The following is a 24,976-nucleotide window of genomic DNA, read 5'->3' on the forward strand; positions in this document are numbered from 1 at the left end:
TGCCTCCAGTGGAGGATGGGTACCATCCTCTGTGGCGTGGAATGCTCTACTTAAGAGTCATCTCTGCAGAAGGGCAGTCTCCTCCTTTCATTCCTTCAACGATGTTGCATCATGCTCTTCTGGCCTCCTGGAGCCCCCAGGCGCGTGCTTCAGTAACTCCAGATAGTTCTGGGTGATTACTAACTGCCCTGTAGCAAGAGCTGACTTTAGGAGCTCCTTACTCTGCCACCACCTTACTGGTTGTCCACAATTCACTTTTAAAGCAAATTATTCTAGAATAGATTTAGCTCTAGCAAAGCAAAAGCCATGTATGTATAAGTAAATAAGATTAACATCAAACTACATTTCTAAACAGTTTACTACCAATAGAGAAAATGCCTTATGGGTTTAATTGGAAGCAGTTTAATTGTACAGAAATATTTATTTTTGGATTTGTTTCTTTAGAAGGACTACAACCTGTAAAAGAAAATCTAAAATCAAGCTCCATTAGGCCTCTTTTTTATCTTAAGGACACAACTGAGGTGGGTTTAATTTGTATTGTTATAATTACTTAATAGAAATCAAATCAGTTCTAATTTTATATAATTAATATATGCTTCTACAAATCCAGAATTCAAGTGGATTTTAGGATGTGAACAGCATAAAAATTTTAAATGATTTCATTCCTGATACTGTTACATAAAACTTAAGGTATTGGGAGAAGAGAAAATGATATATTCTTTCTTGGTGATATTTCATTGCAGTAGAAATTAATTTATTGAACATAATAAGGACTTACAATTATTCGTTCATAAAATCAGTTGTTACAGGACATTACAAAAAAACATGTGAATGGCTTATTATGGATATAAATAGAGTCACTAGCTTTCTTATGCTTCTGTTTGCATAGTATGTATTTTATATCCATTAATTTTCAGCTTATATTTTAAAGTGCATTTGTTATAGATAGCATATAATCGGGTCTTGCTTTTTTATGTATTCTGAGAATCTCAGGTATTTTGATTAGAATGTTCAGAACATTAATAGTTAAGGTAATTATTGATATGGGTGGATTTTTGCCTATCACTTTATTTCATGTTTTGTTTGCTCCCTCTTTTTATTGTTTCTGTTTTTCTCTTCCCACCTTCTTTTGAATTACTTAAATATTTATTAACATTTCATTTAAAAATTGTTTTAACTGTTTTACTGAGAGAAATTCACACTCCATACAATCCATCTAAATTTTAACATTTCATTTCATCTTTTGGCTTGTAGCTTTACCTCTTTGTGTGTGTGTGTGTTTTCATTTTTTTCTATAGATTAAAATATACATCAAGTTTTCACAGTTTACTTAGAATAAAATTGTACTATTTCACATAAAGATGTAGAAATATTTCAATACATAGATTCATTTACTACTGCCATCCTTCTTACTATTGTTTTAATATGTAGTACTATAAACCCCACAAGACAATAATATAATTTTTGCTTCCAACAATCCTATGTATTTTAAAGAGAGTTAAAAGGTAAGAAATAACTAAGTATTTACCACATCTAACACTTTTCAGTCCTTCTTGAATATCTGAGTTTCCATCTGATATAATTTCCCTTCAGTGTGAAGACCTTCATATAAGTCCAATATCTTATATTGGACTGCTAGCAACATATTTTCTTAGTTTTCTTTTCCCCAAAAATGTCTTTAAGTATATTCTTGAAGGAAATTTTTGCTTGATATAAAATTCTGACTGATAATTTTGCATTTTTTTCTGTCAGCATATTTAGGATATTAACGACATCTACTGACCTTCATGGTTTCTGACCTGCATGATTTTTGATGATTGACAGGGGTATTTTGAATCTTTTTTGTCTTTATTCATTTTTTTAATATAACATTCAAAAAATATGAGGTCCCCATATACTTCCCCACCCCCTTCACCCCACTACTCCCCCCATAGCAACATTCTCCTCCATCATCATGAGATATTCATTGCATTTGGTGAATACATCTCTGAGCATCACTGCACCTCATGGTCAATGGTCCACATCATAACCCACACTCTTCCACATTTCATCCAGTGGGCCATGGGAGGACCTACAATGTCCGGTAATTGTCCCTGCAGCACCACCCAGGACAACTCCAAGTCCCGAAAACGCATCCACATCTCATCTCTTCCTCCCATTCCCCACACCCAGCAGTCACCATGGCCACTTTCTCCACACCAATGCCACATTTTCTTCGATTACTAATCACAGTAGTTCATGAATAGAATATCAGTAAGTCCACTCTAATCTATATTCTTTTCCTCCATCCTGTGGACCTTGGATTGGTTGTGTCCACTTCACATCTATATCAAGAGGGGCCTTAGATTCCACATGGAGGCTGGATGCAATCCTCCTGCTTTCAGCTGTAGGCACTCTTGGCTCCATGGTGTGGTGGTTGACCTTCTTCAACTCCATGTTAGCTGAGTGGGGTAAGTCCAATAAACCAGAGTGTAGGAGCTGAAGTCTGTTGAGGCTCAGGGCCTGGCTATCATATGGTCAGTCCAGAGATTCAGATTGCCTGAGTATATATGAAACCCCAGCACCAACTACAATTCTGGTAAAGTAACAGGAAAGGCTTGTGAAAAGAGATCACACCTGAGTCCAGCCTCATCACACAGAAACACCAACTTCAAAGAAGGGCCAACTGACAAGGCACTGAACTCCATCTGCCATGACCATAAAACCTGTGGGTCTCTGTAGCCCTCAGAAGAACCAATACATGGGGTTGTAATACTTTATCTGTCTCTGGGACTCTGCTCAGGTGTGCATAAGGGCAACCCCTCTGATAACCTCCTGGCTCTTTTTTAGAGACTCATAGCCATATAAACTCATTTGTCCTTTCCATTTCCCCCTTAATTTAGGTCAAAAAGTATTTTTAACTCCTGTTATTATATGTAGACAGAGATATTCTGCTGGTCCGAGTTGAACCTTTTATTCAAGGTCATTTTCTAGTTGCATCATCAGCTGGTACTTGGTAGTAATCCTTCAGCACCAGGGAGGCTCATCCCCAGGAGTCATGTCCCACGCTGGGGGGAAGGCCATGAATTTACATGCTGATTTTGGCTTCAAGACTGGCCACATTTGAGCAACATGGAGGCTCTCAGGAGGTAACTCTTAGGCACACTGCTGCTCTAGGCCTTGTTCTTATTTCAGGTGCACAGGCTCACAAGCATAGTCATTAGTATCAGGGGATCATTGTTGGACCTTCATTCTTTTTTGGTCTTTGCCGTTGCACTTGGGGGATTGTTGCTGTTCCTTTAGGGACTGTGATAGAGCTCCCCTTGCTAGGAACTCAGCACTCCCTCAGTTTTTGTTTTTAATTGTTTCCACTATGAAAATATCCAAACATTTTTATGTACCCTGGATATATGCCAACCATGTGTCCCCTGTCAATAACATCCCACACCAGTATTCCTCCACTGCCATTGTTGAACCTCTCTGTGATCCAAAACTTACTGAAAAGTGAAGCCCAATATATTGCCAGGTTCCCTTAATAGTAAAATGGAATATAGCGATGAGTTTAAAGGTTAGATATAGAATACATATTAATTTGGAAAAATTCTACATCCTATCTTTTTCTTTTCTTTTTTCTAATTATTAAGCTTATCTTCACAAGAGTTTTAGATCACAGTAATTCATATATACAATATACAGTACTCCCACATATCCAACATAAAACCTTTTCCCTTCCACAGCAATAATCTTTTAACATATTCATACCATATTTACTAAAACTGATGTACAGATATTGAGATGATAGTTTTCAAACAAGGTAACATTTGTGTTTACATTGTGGTTTATATTTTAGACTATACAATTTTCTAAATTTTTAGTTATCTTATGTTTTACATTATGATTTACATTTTAGCCTATCAGCCCCTATATATTTTTGGTGTAAATTTACATGTTTTATATCCATCCTTGCGTACTCTTGTGAACACTTCTTTTGCCCACACAGTTACATTGGTTCCATCTATTCAATACCTATTTCCCCCTATTTTGAATTTTTGTTCTCCTATATTAACTGGTTGTTTTTCTCTCTGGTTGTTTAAAAGATCTGCTGCTCTTTAGATTTCAACAGTTGCCTATGCACCAAGGCATGATTTTCTTTATATTTATACTTCTTGGGTGCTTTGTTTTGTTTTGAGATATTAGGGCCGAGTATTGAACCTGGGACCTTGTAAGTGGGAAGCCAGAATCCCATTCAATGCCAGTTCAGCCTCCCTTCAAGTTAAAAGCCGTAAAATTAACAACCTTTCCCTACGCAGATCAGCTCTTCCAAGTTTTAACTCTCCTTTTTGCACCCTGCTTTTAGTCACTCTCCAGGACCTTCAGATCATTGTGTGGGGTTTTGTTTTTTGTTTTTTGTTTTTTGTTGTCTAGAGTTTATAGTAGTTCTCTGAAGAAAGGTGGGTCAAGTAGGAGCTTATTTGACCAAACTGAAGTAGAACTCCACTTCTCAGACTTTTTACTAATTCCATGATCTTTTCCTATTACATTAGTCACTATTTCTTAAAAATTGATAAATAATAGTGGTGATAGGTATCATTCTTGTTATGCCATATACTAATGTATTATCATTAACTATAATGCTGGTTGTTGGTTTTCTATAGGTATATATTTTTTAATTATGTTAAGATATTTTTTATAGGGGAGTAGATGTAGCTCAGTGGTCGAGCACCTTCTTCCCATGTATGAGGTCCCAGGTTCAATCCCCAGTATCTCCTTTAAAAAAACCCAAAAAACCAAAGGATATATATTTTAAATATATATGTATCCTTTATAATATTAAGAAAGTAATCTCTATCATTTATTACATTCTTATCAATAATCGTATTGAATTTATCCAATGTGTTTTTTAACATTGCAGCTATCAAAATAATCACATTGAAAAAATTTTTTAATAATCACATTGTTTTATTCCTTTGACCTATGGAGTGAAGAGTTATTTTAACATATATAACTTAGGAACTTTTAATTTCTTGAGAAAATTTTATTTGGCCATAGTGAATAGTTCATCTAGTATAGTGTTGAAAAGTGTGTTATTTTGGATTTGTGAAAAATCTTACACTCGTAGGTGAGATTAGCTTCTAGGTTTTTTCTGGTGCACTATCTTTTCAGGCTTTGGTGTCAGGAATATGCTATCTTATAAAAAAAAATTGAGAAGTAGTAGTTGTTTACCTTTTTACTTAATTGATATTATATTGCATGAGAATTCTTTATTGCATGAAAGTTTGAAAAACTTGTGCATAAATCTATTTGGGCCTGGTTATTCTTTTAAAGGTAGTTATTTGCAACTTTTTAATATTTCCTTTAAAAATCACAGTATGCTCAAATTGTCTCTACTTCTCAAGTTGATTTTGGTAATTTTTCCTTATGTTAAATTTCTCTGTTTGACTTTCAACATATCTATAATGTGTCCCTCTCACAACTGTCCTCCTTACCTCTTCAAACTTACATTTTATACCCAATAAATGTCCTGCTCTTCCCCCATCACCTCCCAATCTAAATATGCTGTTTTCCTGACTGTCCAATGAACACTCTAGGCTTCTCTTATTGACTACTCTTGGAATATCCTCATCTCCACATCCTGGTAGTAAGTTCTTTCTCCTGTATGAAAAATTTTCCAACTCTCATTGATATCTTCTTCTAAACTCCTCCACATTTATACATTTTCTAATTGGTTTGGTTCTTAATGATATTACTCTATTACATTATTTACTGTTGTTTCATGTGTGCTAATTGTGTCTATTCAGTTAGGATGTCAGCTCTTTATGGCCTAGATTTTTGTCATACATTTCATTTTTATCTCATATTATCCAGAATTGAAAAAAATATTGGATACTAAACAGATATTTGTTTGGTTTGTTGATGAAGAATCATAAATTATGCAATCTTTTCTTATATATACATGTGTACATTTTAGTTATATAGAGATTTGTCTTTAAATAAAAATATATAAAGTCAAGCTGAGTCCCTAGCTTAGAAAAAGCTGGATCATTTTTTCCAGATACTTCCCCATTACTCAGAACTATTCTGTCATATTTACTCTATGTTAGAAAGTAAAGTTTCTGTTTAAGCTGAGATCACTTTTTTCTTGTGAACTTTAGCCTTTCCCTACATTTGGAGAAATAAGTTTCATATGACTGTAAAGGTTTAAGTTTTAGAGACGAAGGACATAAAAGTAAAAAGTGCTAGCATATGCAAATCTTTAAAGTTCTGTGTTTTTGTTTCCTCATTCATATAGTGCTATACCCTTCTCACAGGGTTTCTTTGTTTGTTTGAGGATTAAATAAAACATTATATTTGAAAGTATTTAAAGAACCAGACAGTTGTTGGTTATCATAATTAGATATTCCAAATGTAAATATCCAAGAATTAACTAAGTATTTATCAATATACACATGGAAAGAAATAAGATCTAAGATAATTTTTCATTTTCCTAATGTCTAGGTGGAAAACAGAGAGTCCTTGCATAATCTCTATTCACAGAGTGGACAAGCATATAGAAGATCATTGGGTTCTCCTGTGCTCAGCACTCAATCTAATGCTTATAAAAAGGAAAGAGACTCTACTTTATTTCCAGGTATATAAATTGCAAGTTTATATTTAAATAACCAAAAGTTAAGTGCATCTAAATTTTGTATCTAAGCATTGAGAAAACTTTTAACAAAGGAATATCAGTTCTGATCATATTATTTCACTACCTAATAATATCAGAAGACTCTCTATTACTATATTACTACAAAGAATCAAGCCCAAATTCCTTGGTATGGCATATAAAATCTTTCCAGTCTTCTAGACAATGTCTTTAACCCATCCACACTGATTTTAGTTAGACTGAGCAGGCTGTTCCAACTGCTGTGTCATTTGTTCCAGTCTGTTCTCTATACTCAAAATACCTGATAGATATCTCTTTATCTTTAAAAGTTGGGAGCCTTAAGTTGCAATTAACAAAAGACCCAAGTACATGTGGTTTAAATAATAAGACTATTTATTATCACAAATAATAAGAAGTCCCTCAGTAAGGTATTTCCAGGGTTAGTTAATTTAGAGCTTAGTAGTGTCATCAAATAATCAGTTGTTCCATCTTTCCCCAGCTGTCTTTAGCAAATAGCTTATCCTCCTAATCCTTTTTTTTCTCCTCCTTCTTTATTTTTTTGTCCTCCTAATCTTGCTGTCCCATTTGATGACTACTATTTCAGGTAACTTTATGGACAACAACACTCACTGTAAAAGAGAAAAACCCTTTTGTCTCCTTGTAAGAATGAGAAAAATATTCCTCCTAACACATTTCCTCTTATGTCTCCTAGGCTAGAGTAGTTTCACGTGTCTATATCTAAACCAATAAGTTGGAAAATTCAGCCTCATGGATTGCTAATTATCTCTCCCTCTCTCTGTTAATTGAACTTGGTCACAGTATTTTTGTTGACTTAGGATCCATATGAGGCACTCTGATATTTTCTTTTCAACTGTACTCTGTTCTATTCTATTTCATTTTTTAAATGTTGATTAGGAGACATTAAACTGATATCACAAAGCACAAATGGGTTGTAAGTCACTGGCTTCGATCATTCAAGATTTACTCCCTTGAGCTGAGAAGGGAATCAGATTCCCATGAAGGATATAGTTACTTGGAAGAAGATGAATACGATCAGAGTACTGTTAGCAAAGAAGGCAAGAAAATGACAATTAAGTGGGCAACCTCCCATTTATGACATTATCCTTCATGGCTGCACTCAGATTTCACATCTTCTCTGAAGTGTTCCTGAGAGCAGTGGGAGGCTTTTCTGCTCTTTCAGCAAAGTAAATTCCTTGAGTTTCTTTACTAAAGGGGCATTACAATTCTTTTATCAAAGTCCCAAATTAAGATTTCTGGGAAAGGTGTCAGTATAAATGTAGGCCAATCCTAGCCAAAAACAAATTATTAAAAAAAGCAAATCACAGAAGAAAAATTCATTAAATTGATATAAGGCAATATTATTCAAAATTCAAATAAAATTTCCCACATATGATATGGAGGAGTTTGAAAGATGATTCCAGAAGTCATTGCACAATTTCCTGAGAGAATGAAACATTACTGCGAAAGTTTAGACAATAATTGTTCTATACCATAAAGAAATTAAAGAAAATAAGGATTCTATGAAATAAGATATGAAAATGACAGAGGTAATTGTTAAGAATAAAATGATGCTATCAAAGGATATAATAATTTCTGTGACTATTTTAACTGAACACCAAGATATCTAACCATAAAAAATTCATGACAGATGCAGAAGACACAAAAGACACAGAATCCATGTTATTCACCTGATCTCAGCAGAAAATGATCAAGGTCCAGGAATTGCTGATATTGGAAGATGTGGCTGTGGAGCTCACTTGGGAGGAGTGGCAACTTCTGGCTCCTGCTCAGAAGAACCTGTACTGAGATGGGATGTTGGAGAATTATAACAACCTAATATAAATGGGGTATCACACTAGCAAAACAAATACATTCTCCAAGTTGGAACAAGGAAAGAAACCTTGGATAATATTAATAGAAGATGAAATCCATAGTAGAACCTGTCCAGAAATCAGGACAGTTGACAGTCATCTACAAGAGCACTCTGAAAACCAAAGATTTCTGAAGAGAATGGAACAATGCCATGACAATACATTTACAAACATGGTGCATCTGAGCAAAACTCTTTTTTCCCAAAAAGCAAAATCACCATGTTTGACTTATATACAAAAACTTTAAAATCAAATATAAGCTTAGTCAGTCAGAAAAGAAGATATGAAATAAAGAACCCTCCTGAGGTTAATGGAAATAGGAAAATCTTTCTACATGGTAAGCATGAACAATTTCATACTAAAATTACATCCCCTGAAAGTACAAAATGCACCAGCACTAAGTCCCAAGTCTTTAAACCTCAGCTAACTCACAAAATAGATAGGCTCTAGGCATGTGTTGAATGAATGTGGGAAAGACTTCACAAAGAAGTCTTGGTTCATTTCCTATCAGAACATTCATACAGATGAGAAACCCTATGGATGTGATCAATGTGGGAAAGCCTACCCTAGAAATTTCATGTTCACTAAACAACAGAAATCTCATACAGGGGAGAAACCCAGAGTTTCCGTGAATATGGAATAGGCTTCACTGTGAAAGGCAATCTCCTCCTACAGCAGCAAGCCCACATGGAAGAGAAACCCTATATATGCAATGAATGTGGAAAAGGCTTCATGATGAAATGCTATCTGATTGCACATCAGCAGACTCGTAGTGGACAGAAACCTTCTTTGGGCATTGAATGTGGAAAAGGCTTCACTGTGAAGAGCAATCTTGTACATCAGCAAACTCATATAGGTGAGAAATCCTATGTTTGCAGTGAATGAGGGAAAGGTTTCACCATGAAGTGTTATCTTGTACATCGGCGAACTCACACGGGAGGGAAACCCTATATCTGCGATGAATGTGGTAAAGACTTCACCATGAAGAGCAATCTCATTGTACAAAGTGATCTTATATGGGGGAAAAATCTTATATATGCAATGAATGTGGAAATGGGTTCACTGTGAAGAGCATACTTATCAGCAAACTCATATAGGGGAGAAATCTTATATATATGCAGCAAATGTGAAAAGCCTTACCACAAAGCATACTCTTGTTATACATCAATAAACTCATACTGGAGAGAAGCCCTATGAATGCAGTGATTGTGGTAAAGCTTTCAGCCAGAAGCTATGCCTCATACAACATGAGAGATATCATACAGGAAAAACTCCCTTTGTATGTACCTAGTGTGGAAAGTCCTATTTGCACAACTATGGTCTCATTATTCATCACAGCATTCACACAGGAGAGAAACCCTACAAATGCAGTGAATATGGGAAAGTCTTCACCACCAAGTCAGTACTCAATGTACATTAAAGAACTCATAAAGGAGAAAGACTATGGATACAGTGACTGTGAGAAAGGTTTCTTCCACTTATCAAACATGAGAATGTTTGTTAAACATGAGAATGCATACACGAGAAATATGTAGATTCAGTCAAGGTGGAAGTTCCTTTAACAGAATCACAGCTTATTACATACAAATGACATGCAGAAGAAAAATCCCCTTAATATGGTAACTGTGGAAATGTCTCTGCAGTAACTCAGACTTCATTAAACATAAGTGGGTTTCTAGCAGATTGGAATGTACTCACTATGGGACTGCCTGAAGTCAGATGGGCACCCTCAGGAATATTAAAAGAATTTGCCCAGGAGAGAAACCTTCTGAATGCAGTTGAATGTGGTAGTGCCTTTAATGATCATTACCTCACATTTTCTGTCAACAAAAGCATATAGGAAAAAGCTCTGATATGTTCAATGTGGAAATTCCTTGAGCAAAATTTACTAGTCCATTACAGATCTAAAAAGTGTATTTGGTGACAAATCCAATAAAAGCAGAGACTAGCAAAGCCTTCTATGGGAAGATAGGCTTTATTATCAGCGAGCATCACTGACTTGTGCTTTGACTACAGCAACAGCCTCTTAATTGATTATTCTATCTCTATTTTTGCACCGATGTTCTTCCCTTTCCCCCACAGAGTATCAAGCTCTGAGGGTGTAGCTCTGATCTTTCTAAAGTATAATTGAACTGTTATAACTCTGGTTAAAACTCTCCAAAGGGTCTCATTGTAGCCAAATACTATCTTAACTCTTCACCATAGCTTATTCAGCCCAGGATGGTTTAGCCCCTGCTAGCCATCTCATTTCATCTTACATTACTCTCCACCTCATTCACTACACTCCAGCATCACTGGACTTTGTGTTTCTTCTGTATTCCAAGCTTGTTTCACACTGAGACCTTTATACCTGCTGATTTTTCTGTCTAGTAGAATGGTCCCCAGCTCTTCATCTGGCTGCCTCCTCCTCATTACCCAGATTTCAGTTTAAATGTCCCCTCTTGAGAGACACTTCTTATAGCCACACTAGTAAACAAGCTATCTACTCTTCCCTAAGAGACTTACAAGTAGTTGAAATTATTTTACATTATTTGTTGGTTGGTTTGCTGTTTATTGAATAGCTCCTCCCTCTAATTGAGGTTGGCACAATTTTTCTATATAGGGTCAGATAATGAATATTTCAGGCTTTGTGGGTCACGTGGTCTCTGTCCAATGACTCAGTTCTGCCATTGTAGTGTGAAAGTCAATATGTAAGTGAATGAGCATGGCAGTGTTGCAATATAACTCTGAATAGGCAGTAGACCAGATTCTACCTGCAGATCATAGTTTGCTAACACCTAATCTAGATGATACATTCATTTGAACAAAGTGAAAGCTCCCTCCCACCTGTCTCCTGTCACTGGGTTTCCCTCCCTAGAAGCAATTAATGTTCTGCAATTTTGTGTCCCCATTCAGAGAGAGTCAATTTGAGCATATTTTTAAGTGACTGTGTAACATTCCAATGTATCATAGATAGTTTAATAAATATGAGAAGATTAACATAAAAAAAGACAGTATACTATGGGCTGCTGTAACAAAGTACTACAGACTAGTTGACTTTATCAACAGAATTTATTTTCTCGCCGTTTGGGAGGCTAGAAGTCTAAAATCAAGGTGTTGCTAAGGCCACACTAACTTTGAAGTCGGTAGCATCTTCATGGTGGTTGCTGCTGCCATCACATGGCCATCTTAATCCTTGCTGTCTCCCACTGACTGTGACCAAAATTCCTCTGCTTATAAGAATTCCAGTAATATTGGATTAAGACCCACCCAGATTCAGTGTGGCCTCATCTCAACTAATTGCATCTTCAAAGATCCTATTTAGAAATGGGTTTACAGTCACAAGACTGAGGGTTCAGACATGAACATGTCTTTTTGGAAGATATGATTAAATTAATAATATGTGGTAACCCGATGTTTATGGAAGAGGCTACAGAAGTACCGAAATATTAATCCTTTAGTCACGGGGTGGGCCCTGTGATAGCCTAGCTACAAGTAGATTTAAGTGTTTATCCCATTGTGTTATGCAAATAATAATTATTGAAACATTTCCATGGAAAAATTGAGAAGTTCCACACTAAACAAATACTAAAAAACCACCGGAGGAAAAGAAAAACACTAAATTTCTTGTTAATATCATGTGTGTCTGGGAAGACTTTTAAGAAAGTAGAAAAATGCTAGAGTGGCCACCAGGCATATATGCAATATTCAACCCTGGACACTTTCATGCCTGGTGGCAAGATCTGTTTGACATCTGCTAACTGACCTCCCTGTATACCAACAGTAGTTAATCATCAGAGGCTTCCTACTAGTTAATAATGACTTCACATATTAGAAAGATTAGAATATTCTGGAATGCCTTTCTTTCACAAAAAAATCTCCAAAACTAGTTTTATGTTTGATCTCTCTTAGCTGAACATTAAAACCTTGACCTCAGTCTTTTTCAGTTCAGTCTTGTTCACTTGTTACTATTTATTACAGATCAGACATTATACAAGGTGCTTCCCATATGTTATTTTTAATTGTAGAATGTTTTATATGATATTTTCTAAATTCTATAATATCTGTGTCTGTTTTATAAAAATCTTTTATAGTTTCAGCTCAAACTGAAAAATATCCTAGGAAATCATTTGACTCTGTTGGCAATTTAAAAGAAGATTATGTAAATGAAAGGTAATGTTTTATTCTGTTCAATGATGTTTCCAATAGGATGAGCTCTGTCTCTTATTTTCTAGTAGACAAAAATGAATCTATTCTGGCTCATTATTACCATTTAGTCCCATATTACAATCCTATGGTTGGTGCAAGCTAGTTGACAGCACATCTAGACCTTGAACACATGCTGTTTCTGCTGCAAGTCCACAGTCAGATGGAGAGAAAGACATGGAAAAATGAGTGAAGAGGGAAAAAAAACATGTGTTTTTGAAGTAGGAACACATATTTAGTCACACTACTATATAAATGTGAAAGCAGTAGGTTACTTATTTCTACAGAAAGTTCTGATCTTTCTCATGAGCTCCTCAACCGCAGTGTAATGAGAAAAGATCACAATGAGCCAGTGTTTTTTGCTTTTATTTGCATCTCTTTTTTTAAAAAAAAATTTATTGGAGAAATTGTGGGTTTATAGAACAATCATGCATAAAATTGAGGATTCCCATATAACACCCTATTATTAACACCTTGCATTGGTGCAGAACATTTGTTACAATTGATGATAGCGTGCAGTTCTATGGATTTTAAAAAATATTTTTGTTCTATTAGCATATTCACAAGCTAACATTTCCCCTTTTAATCACATTCAGATGTATATTTCAGTGTTGTTAATTACATTCAAAATGCTGTGCTACCATCATCACCATCCATTACCAAATCATTTCCATCATGCCAAATAGGAACCCTGTACATTTCAAGTCTTAATTTCCCATTCCTGTCCCCACCCTGTACTCTGGAAACCTATATTCTAGATTCTGACTCCACCAGTTTGGTTATTCTAAGTATTTAAAAATGAGTGAGATCATACACTACTTGTCCTTTTGTGTCCTTTTGTGATTTATTTCACTGAACATGGTGTCTTCAAGGTTCATCCATGTTGTTGCATGTCTCAGGACTTCTTTCTTTTTTATGGCTAAATAATATTCCATTGTGTATATATTTATCCATTCCTCGGTTAATGAACACTTGGGTTGCTTACATCTTTTGTCATTTGTGAATAATGACATTATGAACATTGGTGTACAAATATCTGTTTGAGCCCTACTTTTAATCCTTTTGGGTAAATATCTAGTATAGTAGTGGGAATCCCAGGTCATATGGTAGCTCTATACTTAGATTTCTGAAGAACTGCTAAACTGTCTTTCACAGAGGCTGCATCATTTTACATTGCTACCAACAATGAATGTTCATATTTCTCCACAAATTCTCCTACAATTGTTATTTTACTTTTTTTAAAAATAGCAGCCATTCTAATCAGTGTGAAATGCTATCACATTTTGATTTTGACTTGCATTTTCCTGATGGCTAATGATTTTGAGCATCTTTTGATGTGCTCCCTGGCCATTTGTATATCTTCTTTGAAGAGTGTCTATTCAAGGCTTTTTCCATTTTTTAATTGGGTTGTCTTTTTGTTGATAAGTTGAAGGCTTTCTTTATATATTTTGGATATTATCAGGTAGGTGGTTTGCAAATATTTTCTCCCAATGTGTAGGTTGTCATTTTACTTTCATGACCGATATTTTGAGGTACAAAAATGTTTAATTTTGATGATGTTCCATTTATCTATTTTTCCTTTTATTATTTCAGCTTTTGCTCTAATGTCTAAGAAGCTATTGCCTAACATAACGCCCTGAAGATGCTTCCCTATGTTTTCTTCTAGGTGTTTGATAGTTCTGTCTATATTTAGATCTTTAATCCATTTTGAGTAGATTTTTCTATAAAGTGTGAGGTAGGGGTTGTCCTTCTTATTCTTCCCTCCCTGCTTCCTTCCTTCTCTTTCTTTCTTTCTTCAAATGGAGATTCAGTTTTTTCTGGCACCATTTACTGAAGAAACTGTTATTTCCCAATTGAGTGGTCCTTGCCCCCTTGTCAAAAATCAGATAATCATAGACATGAGGGCTGATTTCTGAGCTTGCAATTTGATTCTATTGTCTATAATTCCACTTGTGATTTTCTGTTTAACCCACTGGTTGTTTAAGAGTATGTTGTTTAATTTCCACATATTTATAACTTTTCCATTTCTCCCTCTTACTGATTTCGAGCTTCATCCCATTGTGGTCAGAGAATAGACATTGTATGATTTTAATATTTTTTAATAGATTGAGGTATGTTCTGTGACCTAACATGTGATCTATCCTGGAGAATAATCCATGTGCACTTGAGAAGAATGTGTATTCTGTTTTTGTTGGATGAAGTGTTCTACATACGTCTGTTAGATCTAGTTGGTTGAGAGTATCATCCAAGTCTTGTATTTCTTTATTGATCTATCCATAATCAAAAGTGCTGCATTAAAGTCAGATCTCTTTCTAGTAATGTGGAACAGTCCATTTCTCCTTTCAAATCTGTTAATATTTGCTTTATATATTTTGGGACTCTGCTAAGTGCATATATTTATAATTGTTACATCTTCTTGTTGAATTGTCCCTTTGGCAGTATGTGATGAACATCTTTGACCCTCATAACTTTTTTTTTTTATGGTATATCTGTACAACAGAATACCACACAGCTAGACCAAGGGTTGGCTTTTTTTTTTTACTTCAAGTCTATTTTATCTGCTATAGCATAGCTACCCCAGCTTTCTTTTGGTTATTGCTTACCTGGTATATATTTTTTTCCATCCTTCTACTTTTATCTCTGAATTTAAGGTGAATCTCTTTCAGACAGCAAATAATTGAGTCACACTTTTTTATCCATTCTGCCAGTCTCTGCCTTTTGATTTTTGATAATGCAGGACTTTCTTCTGTCATTTTATTATTTTGTCTTTGCAAGTCTTATATCTTTTTTGTCCCTCAATTCTTCTGTTAATGCCAACTTTTATATTTATTTGATTTTTTGTATTCAACCATATTGAATGCTCTCTCTTCTATCTGGATATATTTTTCATCTGTTTTCCTTGTGGTTATCATAAGGTTAAAACTTAACATCCTATAAAATAACAATTGTATTTGGTTTGATACCAACTTGACTTAAATAGCATGAATATATACTTTTCCTATACCCCTTTGTTCCCCCACCTTTTTATTTGGTACTTGTTAACACATATATTTATGTATTGTATGTCCAAAACCATAGATTTATTGTTACTTTTTATACATTTGCATTTTAGCACCTGTAGGAAGTAAGAAGAGGAATTACATACTAAACAATATATGACAATAAAACTTGCATTTTTACAATTACCCTAATGGTAATCCTTACCAGAAGTTGTAATTTCTTTATGCCACTTTGAACCACTGTCTAATGTCCTTTCCTTTTAGTCTAAAGAATTCCCTTGACAGGTTTAGTGGTGATAAAATCCCTCAACTTAAAAAAAATTTTTTTTGTATCTGGGAATTTCTTAATCTCTCCCTCATTTTGGAGGGAATGTCTTACCAGATATAAAATTCTTGGTTGGCAATTTTGTTTTCTTTCTGCACTTTAAGTATTTCAACCCACTACCTTCTTTTCTCTAAAGTTTGTGATGAGAAATCAGCCAGGACTTAAACTAATCGGGACTCCCTTGCACATAATAAATTGTCTTTCTCTTGCATTTTTCAGAATTTTCTCTTTGTCCTTTGTATTCAATAATATGATCAATATATGATGGTGTGTATTTTCTTCATGTTTATCCTGTTGGTGTTCTCTGGGGTCCTTGGCTGTGCATATTCATGTCTTTTGCTAAGTTTGGGAAGTTCTCTGTCATTATTTCTTTGAAAATTCCTTCTGCCCCTTTCTATCTTTCTTTTCCTTCTGGGACTCACATATGCATATATTAGTAATCTTGAATTTACCCCAGAAGTTTCCTAGGCTATTTTCACATTTTATAATTCTTTTTTCTTTCTGCTGCTCAGCCTGACTCATTTCAAGTGTCTGGTCTTTGAGTTCATTGATTCTTTCTTCTGCCAGCTCCAATAGGCTGAGGAAACCATCTAGGGAATTTTTCATTTCAATTGTTGTGCTCTACAACTCCAGTAATTCTGTATGGTTTCTTTTAAAAATTTCTATACCTTTACTAATATTCTCATATTGCTCATTCATTGTTTTCCTGATACCCCTTAGTTCTTTATATGTATTTTCCTTCATCTCCTTGGGTATCTTTAAGATCATTTTTTAAATGATATGTCCACATTCTGGTCTTCTTCATTGGTGTTTTCTGGATTTTTATCCTTTTCCTTTGGATAGGCCATCATTTCCTCTATCTTTGTGTTGTGTGCTTTTTGCACCCTGTACATTTTAATATTTTAAAATGTTAACTCTGAGATTTATTCCCTGAGATGTCAGTTTCTCAATTTTGTAATCAGCTGGTAATAAGACAGAGCTTTTCTGGAGCTTCAGCCCTCCTAACAGGAAGGTTTGCCCTAGGCAAATGCAGTATGTAAGATTTTCCATCTTTCTGGGCCTCTGTCTTGTCCTGAGCTTTTGCTTGCTAGTTGTTTTGGAGTTCCCCTCTTTACAGGAGTTTGGTTGTTTCCTCTGTTTCCCTGGAGACAAATCTCCTTCTGGGTATTTGAAGCTGGCAAGTCTTTGCCCCAGGCAATCTGCCTCTACCAGTTTCTTAAACTATTTAATTTCCTCAAACTGCTTTTGCCTAGAGGACAAATTCTGGGAAAAGTGGCACACTGGAGAAGACTTTACCAAGTCAGTCTTTCCTAGGAGAACAGGACCAGGCACCTATGAAAGGGTTCAGGCTGGCTCCAACGTGCCCTGGGGAGGAGGATCAGGAAGGGCACCAAGAGCTTCTTCCACAGCTCCCCAAAGCTGAGCTTTTTTGACCTGCCCAGGAATGCAGCCCTTCAACTAACAGTCCCCCTACCTCTGTGGAAGAACAGTGTCTTTAAGTCTCTGCTATGGCCTTTGTCTGGGGTGGGTTGAAGTAATGGCCACCCTCGGAGCCAAGACCCCAGCAGCCAAAGTTGCTAATCAAAAGTCACAATCAGTGATCGGCTTTGCCCATCCCTATCTTGGGCAAGTGGGTTTTTTTATGTCCCTTTCTGTCACCAATGAGCTAGCCAGGGGGCTGGACCCCATGGTGGCCTGCCACAAGAGTGAGGAATGGGCACTGGTAGCCACTGCACAGAGAGAGCAGCTTATTGTTTTTTACCATTAGTTATCAGCCTCTTTATCCTGCTCTTCCCTGGATGCTGCGCAGAGTTTTTCTGGCCTCTAGAGCTTCAAAATAGTTGTTTCAGATCGTTCATGCCTATTAAAGAGTTGTTCTGGTGGAAGGATTAACTCCTGGAACTCCCTACTCCATCATCTTCCCACAATTTCCTCAAAGTGTGTTTTAAACATTGTCAGAAGCAATATTATAGAGTCTCTTTAGATTTGATTCAATCCTTCTGTTTCTTCCCAAGATGGTATCTGAGAATATGGGTAATATGCTCACCAGACTTTGTGACATTGAGAGAAAAGGGGCTTGTAAAATGATCTTGGTCAATGCTCAGGTATTGTCTCCAGGGATTGGCAGCCAAAGATCCCTTCCTTAGGCTTTCTAGAGCTGCTGCCATCTGTAGTTAATTAACTTATTGTCTGTTCTCTCTGAACATGGATAACATCCACTCTCAACTCTCCCTGGGATGACAGAACCCTCTGTATTTCTATCATGCCCTTTATCTGTCCTTTATCTGAGTTATGGCCTAGGCTGTCCATACCTCACTGACTCCAAGATTTTGCTGTGGGTTACCTCATCCCTACAATGGCAAACTCCTTGGCCACCCTTAACTCAGCATCGCTGCCACATGTGAACCAAGGGAGATCTGGAATGAAAATTATATCCTTTCTCTGCCTGACCACACTATTCCATTCTCTTAACTGGGACCACCCTCTGCTGGCAAGGACAGCCTGCAAAGCAGTTTTCTCCCAGTATCCCAACAAAGGATGTGGCAAATACTTCACTATCTTCAATCTATGTAATGTACTTTCTCCCCACTCAAAAGCTAAAGAGGCATACATATGCTTGCATACATATGTCTTGGTCCCACACCTGCTTTTGCCATTTTTCTGCACAAAACAGGTAGGAAGGGATGGTCTTCTTAGGTTGAAAATCTATGCTGGAGGGGTAGCAGCAGGTGTACACAGTGACTGCTAGGGCTTAGGCAGGCAAGAAGAGATAAGCTGAAATTAGTCCCATAAATGTATGTGCTGAACTTGTGTTTATTTTCAGAAACTCTCCTCCAAAAATGAATAATTTTAGTAGAAAAGAAAATAAGTTAATCAGAAATGATCAGTTAAATGAGTATTGCTCAGTAAAAGAGAGAAACTTGCTTCCTTTGTGCTTTGAGGATGAACTGAAAAGGCCAAATGCCAAGATAATCAACGTTAATCAACCAGATACAGAAATTTCTGACGTGGTAATAAAAATATCTACTACTATTTAAGAAATACATCCATTAATACTACTTGTAGAAAGCTTCCATATTTCCTAGTGATTATAGTGTTTGACAAATCTTTCTTACCTCTTGGTTTCACATTCCAATGTGACAATTATACTTAAATTCTTAATGCTCATTTAGAACCACCATCTCATAATTAGGGATTCCTTTGTATCAGTTAGAAATTTTGTGTTTTTCTTTATAAAGAAGGCTTTATCAAATTTTCTTGATTATAAAAGAAATATAAAATCAAAATGATAATTTTTTAAATGACTGGATTATGTGTTTGCTATGCTAACAATCTATTTTAGCCATTTCAACCAGAGAATACATTTATTAAAGGCTATTTGATAATTCAGAGAGTCTCTAAAAAGGTTAGAGGGAGAATCTGTCTTGAAGGCTATTCAGTCAGGAATAGCCTCCAAACCGGAGATCACGCTATTGTCATAGGTAACAGTTTATAAATGGTGGTAGGCAAGGAACACTATTGCTAAGACTGCCTTTCAGAGCTGGATATATCTTCCACCACCCTCACTAAAATAGTTTTCACAATGCCTCCTTTTTCATAATGCCTCCTTTGTCACAGTGCTTACTTTTTTCTTAACTGGAGCCTTTCATAGGTGTATCTGATTGGCATTGTTTAAGACAAAAGCCTATGCCTAAATTCCAGGGAGGCTGAGAAGGCTAGTTTCTACCTCTACTTAAAGGTACATAGACTTGTAAGGTAGAAAATTTCCTAAGGTGTTGGACAGATCAAAAATATGAGAAACCTCTACTATTGATTGGCTTTATAAGCATTACTGGTATCACCAGCAAACTGCAAAATTAAATCTTTGTAGTGTTCATTTCAATAATCATAGGCATTGGTATATCTTTCACACTATGTGCATTAATATACAATTAAATAGCACTAATCTCCTATTTCATATGTTTTTAAAGGAAAAGTAGCAATCATTGACTTAAAATTTGCTAACTAAATACTTAAAATACACATTTTTGATCCGTTTATTTGAAGTGAAATTTTTTGGCCTAATAATGGAAAGGAAGGAAAAGCTTAATATGTAGCTCATATGCATAGATTTTATTACTGTGATAAAGATGGTTGATTTTTAAATCCATCTATTTTCCCACAAGTATATATATATATTTTTTATTTTTTTATTTAATTCATTTTTTTAAAAAATATTACATTAAAAACATGAGGTCCCATTCAACCCCACCACCCCCATCCCCCACTCCCCCCACAGCAACACGCTCTCCCGTCATCATGACACATCCATTGCACCTGGTAAGTACATCTCTGGGCATCGCTGCACCCCATAGTCAATGGTCCACATCATAGCCCACACTCTCCCACGTTCCATCCAGTGGGCCCTGGGGGGATCTACAATGTCCCGTAGTTGTCCGTGAAGCACCACCCAGGACAACTCCAAGTCCCGAAAACGCCTCCCCATCTCATCTCTTCCTCCCATTCCCCGCACCCAGCAGCCACCATGGCCACCCTTCCCACACCAAGGCCACATTTTCTCTGTGGACATTGGATTGGTTGTGTCCATTGCACATCTATGTCAAGTGGGGGCTTAGATTCCACATGGATACTGGATGCAATCCTCCTGCTTTCAGTTGTAGGCACTCTAGGCTCCATGGTGTGGTGGTTGACCTTCTTCAACTCCATGTTAGCTGAGTGGGGTAAGTCCAATAAATCAGAGTGTAGGAGCTGAAGTCTGTTGAGGCTCAGGGCCTGGCTATCATATTGTCAGTCCAGAGATTCAAATCCCCTAAATATATCTTAAACCCCAACACCAACTACAATTCCAGTAGAGTATCATGAAAGTCTTGTGAAAAGAGATCCCATCTGGGTCCAGTTCCATCACGCAGAAACACCAGCTCCAAAGAAGGGCCATCTGACATGGCAGTGAACCCCATCTGCCATGACCATAGAACCTCGGGTCTCTTTATCCCTCAAAAGAACCAATAACTGGGATTGTATCTACTTTATCTGTCTCTGAGACTCTGCTCAGGTGTGCATAAGGGCAATCCTTCTGACAATCTCCAGACTCTTTTTTAGAGACTCGTAGCCATATAAACTCATTTCTCCTTTCCATTTCCCCCTCACATCAGGTCAAACAGCATTTTAAAGTCATGTTATTATATGTAGACAGGGATATTCTGCTGATCCGCATTGAACCTTTAATTCAAGGTCATTTTCTAGTTGCATCTTCAGCTGGTATTTGTAGAGATCCCTCAGTGCCAGGGAGGCTCATCCCCAGGTGTCATGTCCCACACTGGGGGGAATGCACTGCATCTACATGCTGAGTTTGGCTTCGAGACTGGCCACATTTGAGTAACATGAAGGCTGTCAGGAGGAAACTCCCAGGCACAATGCTGCTCTAGGCCTTGTTCTTATTGCAGGCGTAAAGGCTCACAAGCATAGTCATTAGTATCAGGAGCCCACTGTTGAACCCTCATTCCTTCCTGGTTCTTACCGTTGCACCTGGGGGACTGCCGCTGCTCCCCTAGGGACCACGACAGAGCACCCCCAGCCAGGAATCCAGTACCCCCCCCAGCTGTTGTTTTTAATTGTTTCCACTATGAGTATATCTAAACATTACCATGCACCCTGGACATATGCCCTGTATAACTCCCTGTCAACCATGTATAGCCTGTCAATAACATCCCATATCAGTATTCCTCCGCCGTCATTGTTGAACCACTCTGTGATCCAAAACTTCCTGTAAAGTGAATCCCAATATAATGTCAGGTTCCCTTACTAGTAAAATGGAATATAGAGATGAGTTTAAAGGTTAGATCTAGAGTACATTTTGATTTGGAAAAATTTCTACATCCTTTCTTTTTCTTTTCTTTTTTCCTAATTATTGAGCTTCTCTTCACAAGAGTCTTAGATCACAGTAATTCATATATACAATATAGAGTACTCCCACACATACACCATAAAACCTTTTCCCTTCCACAGCAATAATCTTTTAACTTATTCATATCATATTTACAAAACTGATGTACAGACTCCGAAACAATAGCTTTCAAACAAGGTGACATCTGTGCTTACAATGTGGTCCATACTTTAGGATATACAGTTTTCTAAATTTTTTAGTTATCCTATGTTTTACATTATGGTTTACATTATTAGTCTGTCGTCCCCTGTATGTTTTTGGTGTAATATTACATGTTTTATATTCATCCTCGTGTACTCTCGCAAAAATCCTCTCTTGCCCCCACATTTACCTTGGTTCCATCCATTCAATATCCATTTTCCCCTCCCCTTGGGGCCCACAGCGACAGCCAATCTCCATTTCCCGAGGAGCCACGTCCAGAGATACTTGCAACAGTGTTCAGGGCCTGACTTGCTCAACTGCCCTAATGCCCTGGGAGCCACCCTTTCTCTTGAGAGATACAGTTCTCTCTATTTGATGGCATTAGTCCTCCCCAGGATCCCACAAGTATATATTAAGCATGTTTTTCTGTGGTAAGCATTGTGCTAAGTGTTACATAATAAATAAAACAGATATAGAGAGAATTTTTAATTTTTTAAATTAAGTAGACTAGCCAGATTTTTCAATTTGGCTTGTAATCATTTATGTCTCTTATGATCTTTGACTCAATTTATTTTTTGGATATGCTTTTTATTTCTAAGAAACAAAGGCCTAAGAAATTCCAGAACAATGCTCCATCCTACTAATTATTTTCCAGTTACAATACTTCAAACATTTAAGAAATGTATTTATTTTATATAGTCCACTTTATCTCAAAAAATATTTAAGGAGGCCAAAAGTTCAGATTTTATATGAAACATCACTACATAATAAGAAGTCCAAGAAGTTTGTCACCACACATGTACATCTTTCTGGTGTATCTGGATACCATTATTGTTCATATTTAATACTTATAGTAGTCATTTTAGAATATGTTATAATAATTTTATTTTCATGTTTAAAAAAGCAAGTAGCTTTCTTGCTCCAATAGACTGGAGACTGAATATTCTTTTCTTTAATCCACAGGAACAGAAGGATACAAATCCCATAGTTTTCTATGATACACAATACGTACAAATGCTACTTACATCCAAAAAGAGGCTTCATCCCCATCCTATGGAAAATGAAAATATTTACTCCTATAGAAAAGCAAATTTTGTTTTAGAAAAGAACTGTACAATATTCAAATCTTTAACTCCTTCCTTTACTCCTTCCAATCCCAAAAGAAAAGATTTACAAAGAATACCATTTGAAGTAGGACACAGACTTGTAGGGGATAAACCAAAGAAGAAAGCTAGTAAGCAGACATTAGAAAAGAGATCTTGGAATAAACTCTATAATTTCTCACAGACCTTTTCTAGCCTAACAAAAAATTTGGTGGGTTTCCTTGATAAAACTGTTATTCGAGAACTGAGTGCTAAAACTGGCAAATTTGAACGATTGTTTTCTACCATGAAATCAAAGAACACATACAAATCCAGTGCCTCAACTGTCAAATGTTGCTCAAAGCCTTTAAAAAAGAAACTCGAAGTGCATAAATTAAATAATGTAACACCACTGGATGATTTATTAAACGTATCAAGTGAAAATTAAAAGTCCAATCAAATATCTTCTATCAGAAATATTTAGAAAAAAGAAACAAATAAGTTTTAAGATGATAGAAAAACTTCTTATCCAAAGAGTAATGTTTTAATGGATGGTATAAGAAAGCACAACATAGAAATTGAAGTTAAAAATCAACAGCAGACTGTTCAAGAACCAATATTTTGTAAAGATTAGGATAGAATTAGGAACTAATTATCAACCTGAGAAACTAGTTTATGAATTTCTATTATCTCAATTAGATTCTTCAATCATCAGCATTCCTACAGAAAAGTCTGACTCCGGAATAAGAATGGCATAGACGGACTAGAAATTTGCTATTGGAAGCCATCAAACAACATCAGTAATCTTGCTCTGTAACTGAAAAGGTACAATTGTAAGACAAATGTACCTTAAATTTAATGCATGTGAGGTTAATTATATGTCAACATTTTGGATAGCCATTGGAAAACAGTACTATATTAGTAATCCATGCAATTAAAATGGCTTTGTAAAATTTTGATCAACTTTTTGTTATTAGATGTTAGAACGTCATTACTATAAAATGCTTTTTCCAAGTATAATTTTAACTTTTTTTCTGAATTGCTAAATAACTTAAAAGAATAACTTAACCTTAATAAGTTAAATAATTTTATGATAAATCTTATAAAGTATTGAAATTTTAAAATTATATTATTACATTGCTATTCTACTGTTTCTCATCAATTGCTCATTAACCCAAATCATATAAGGGCAGAATTCAACTTAGAAACAAGTTGTACTTTAAACATAATCCATTATGTTTGGTAATTTGTAATCCATTTCTTTGAAATTCAGAATGTAGTTTGCATAGAAATAATCTTGGAAATAATGAATTCCCAGGTTAACCCACAAAAGCCTATTTAATGTATAAGATTTTCCCATAGACTATATGAAAAATAGAGAGAGAACGGAGTAAGAAAGGATTTTTAAATCTTGACTGTTAATGCTTGGGGAGAAGGTTTAATTAGAAGTAATTAAGTTAAGGAGAGGCTCTGGGGAGTCTTTTGGAAATTTTAAAGAATAAAGAGGTAAACTGGTTGGGTTCTTCTGTTTCCACTTTAGAATTAAGGTTTTCTTTATTGTGTATCACCCGTGCTCAAAGGCATATCTTCACATATAGAGGCATGTTTCGCCTCTCAAATAGAATAACAAAGATAGAAATGGAGATAAGTTGTGAAAAGAGGGAGAAAAAAATATATCCCTTGATGTAATTGGAGACCATGTGAATAAGGGAAGAGAAAGAGAAAAAGGTTTTCCTGGCTGCTTAGCAGTCTTCCGGTTACTGGCTGGGGAGGAGGAGAAGCAGCA

General features: G+C 36.0%; 1 protein-coding gene and 1 pseudogene across 1 annotated transcript in view; both read left to right on the forward strand.

Moving 5' to 3' along the window:
- The window catches only part of C9H1orf141 (chromosome 9 C1orf141 homolog), a 62,440-nt gene extending 38,802 nt beyond the window's left edge, over positions 1–23,638 (forward strand). The window contains exons 5-9 of the mRNA XM_058303375.1: positions 445–521; positions 6,475–6,607; positions 12,588–12,666; positions 18,848–19,034; positions 23,072–23,638. Of these exons, the coding sequence (XP_058159358.1) occupies positions 445–521; positions 6,475–6,607; positions 12,588–12,666; positions 18,848–19,034; positions 23,072–23,638 (1,043 nt within the window). The remainder of the gene's footprint in view (positions 1–444; positions 522–6,474; positions 6,608–12,587; positions 12,667–18,847; positions 19,035–23,071) is intronic.
- On the forward strand, positions 8,338–10,105 carry LOC139439614 (zinc finger protein 614 pseudogene; annotated as a pseudogene).
- Positions 23,639–24,976: the final 1,338 nt, after the last annotated feature.

The sequence above is a fragment of the Dasypus novemcinctus genome, chromosome 9 (genome assembly GCF_030445035.2).
Source record: "Dasypus novemcinctus isolate mDasNov1 chromosome 9, mDasNov1.1.hap2, whole genome shotgun sequence".
Lineage (NCBI taxonomy): Eukaryota > Metazoa > Chordata > Mammalia > Cingulata > Dasypodidae > Dasypus > Dasypus novemcinctus.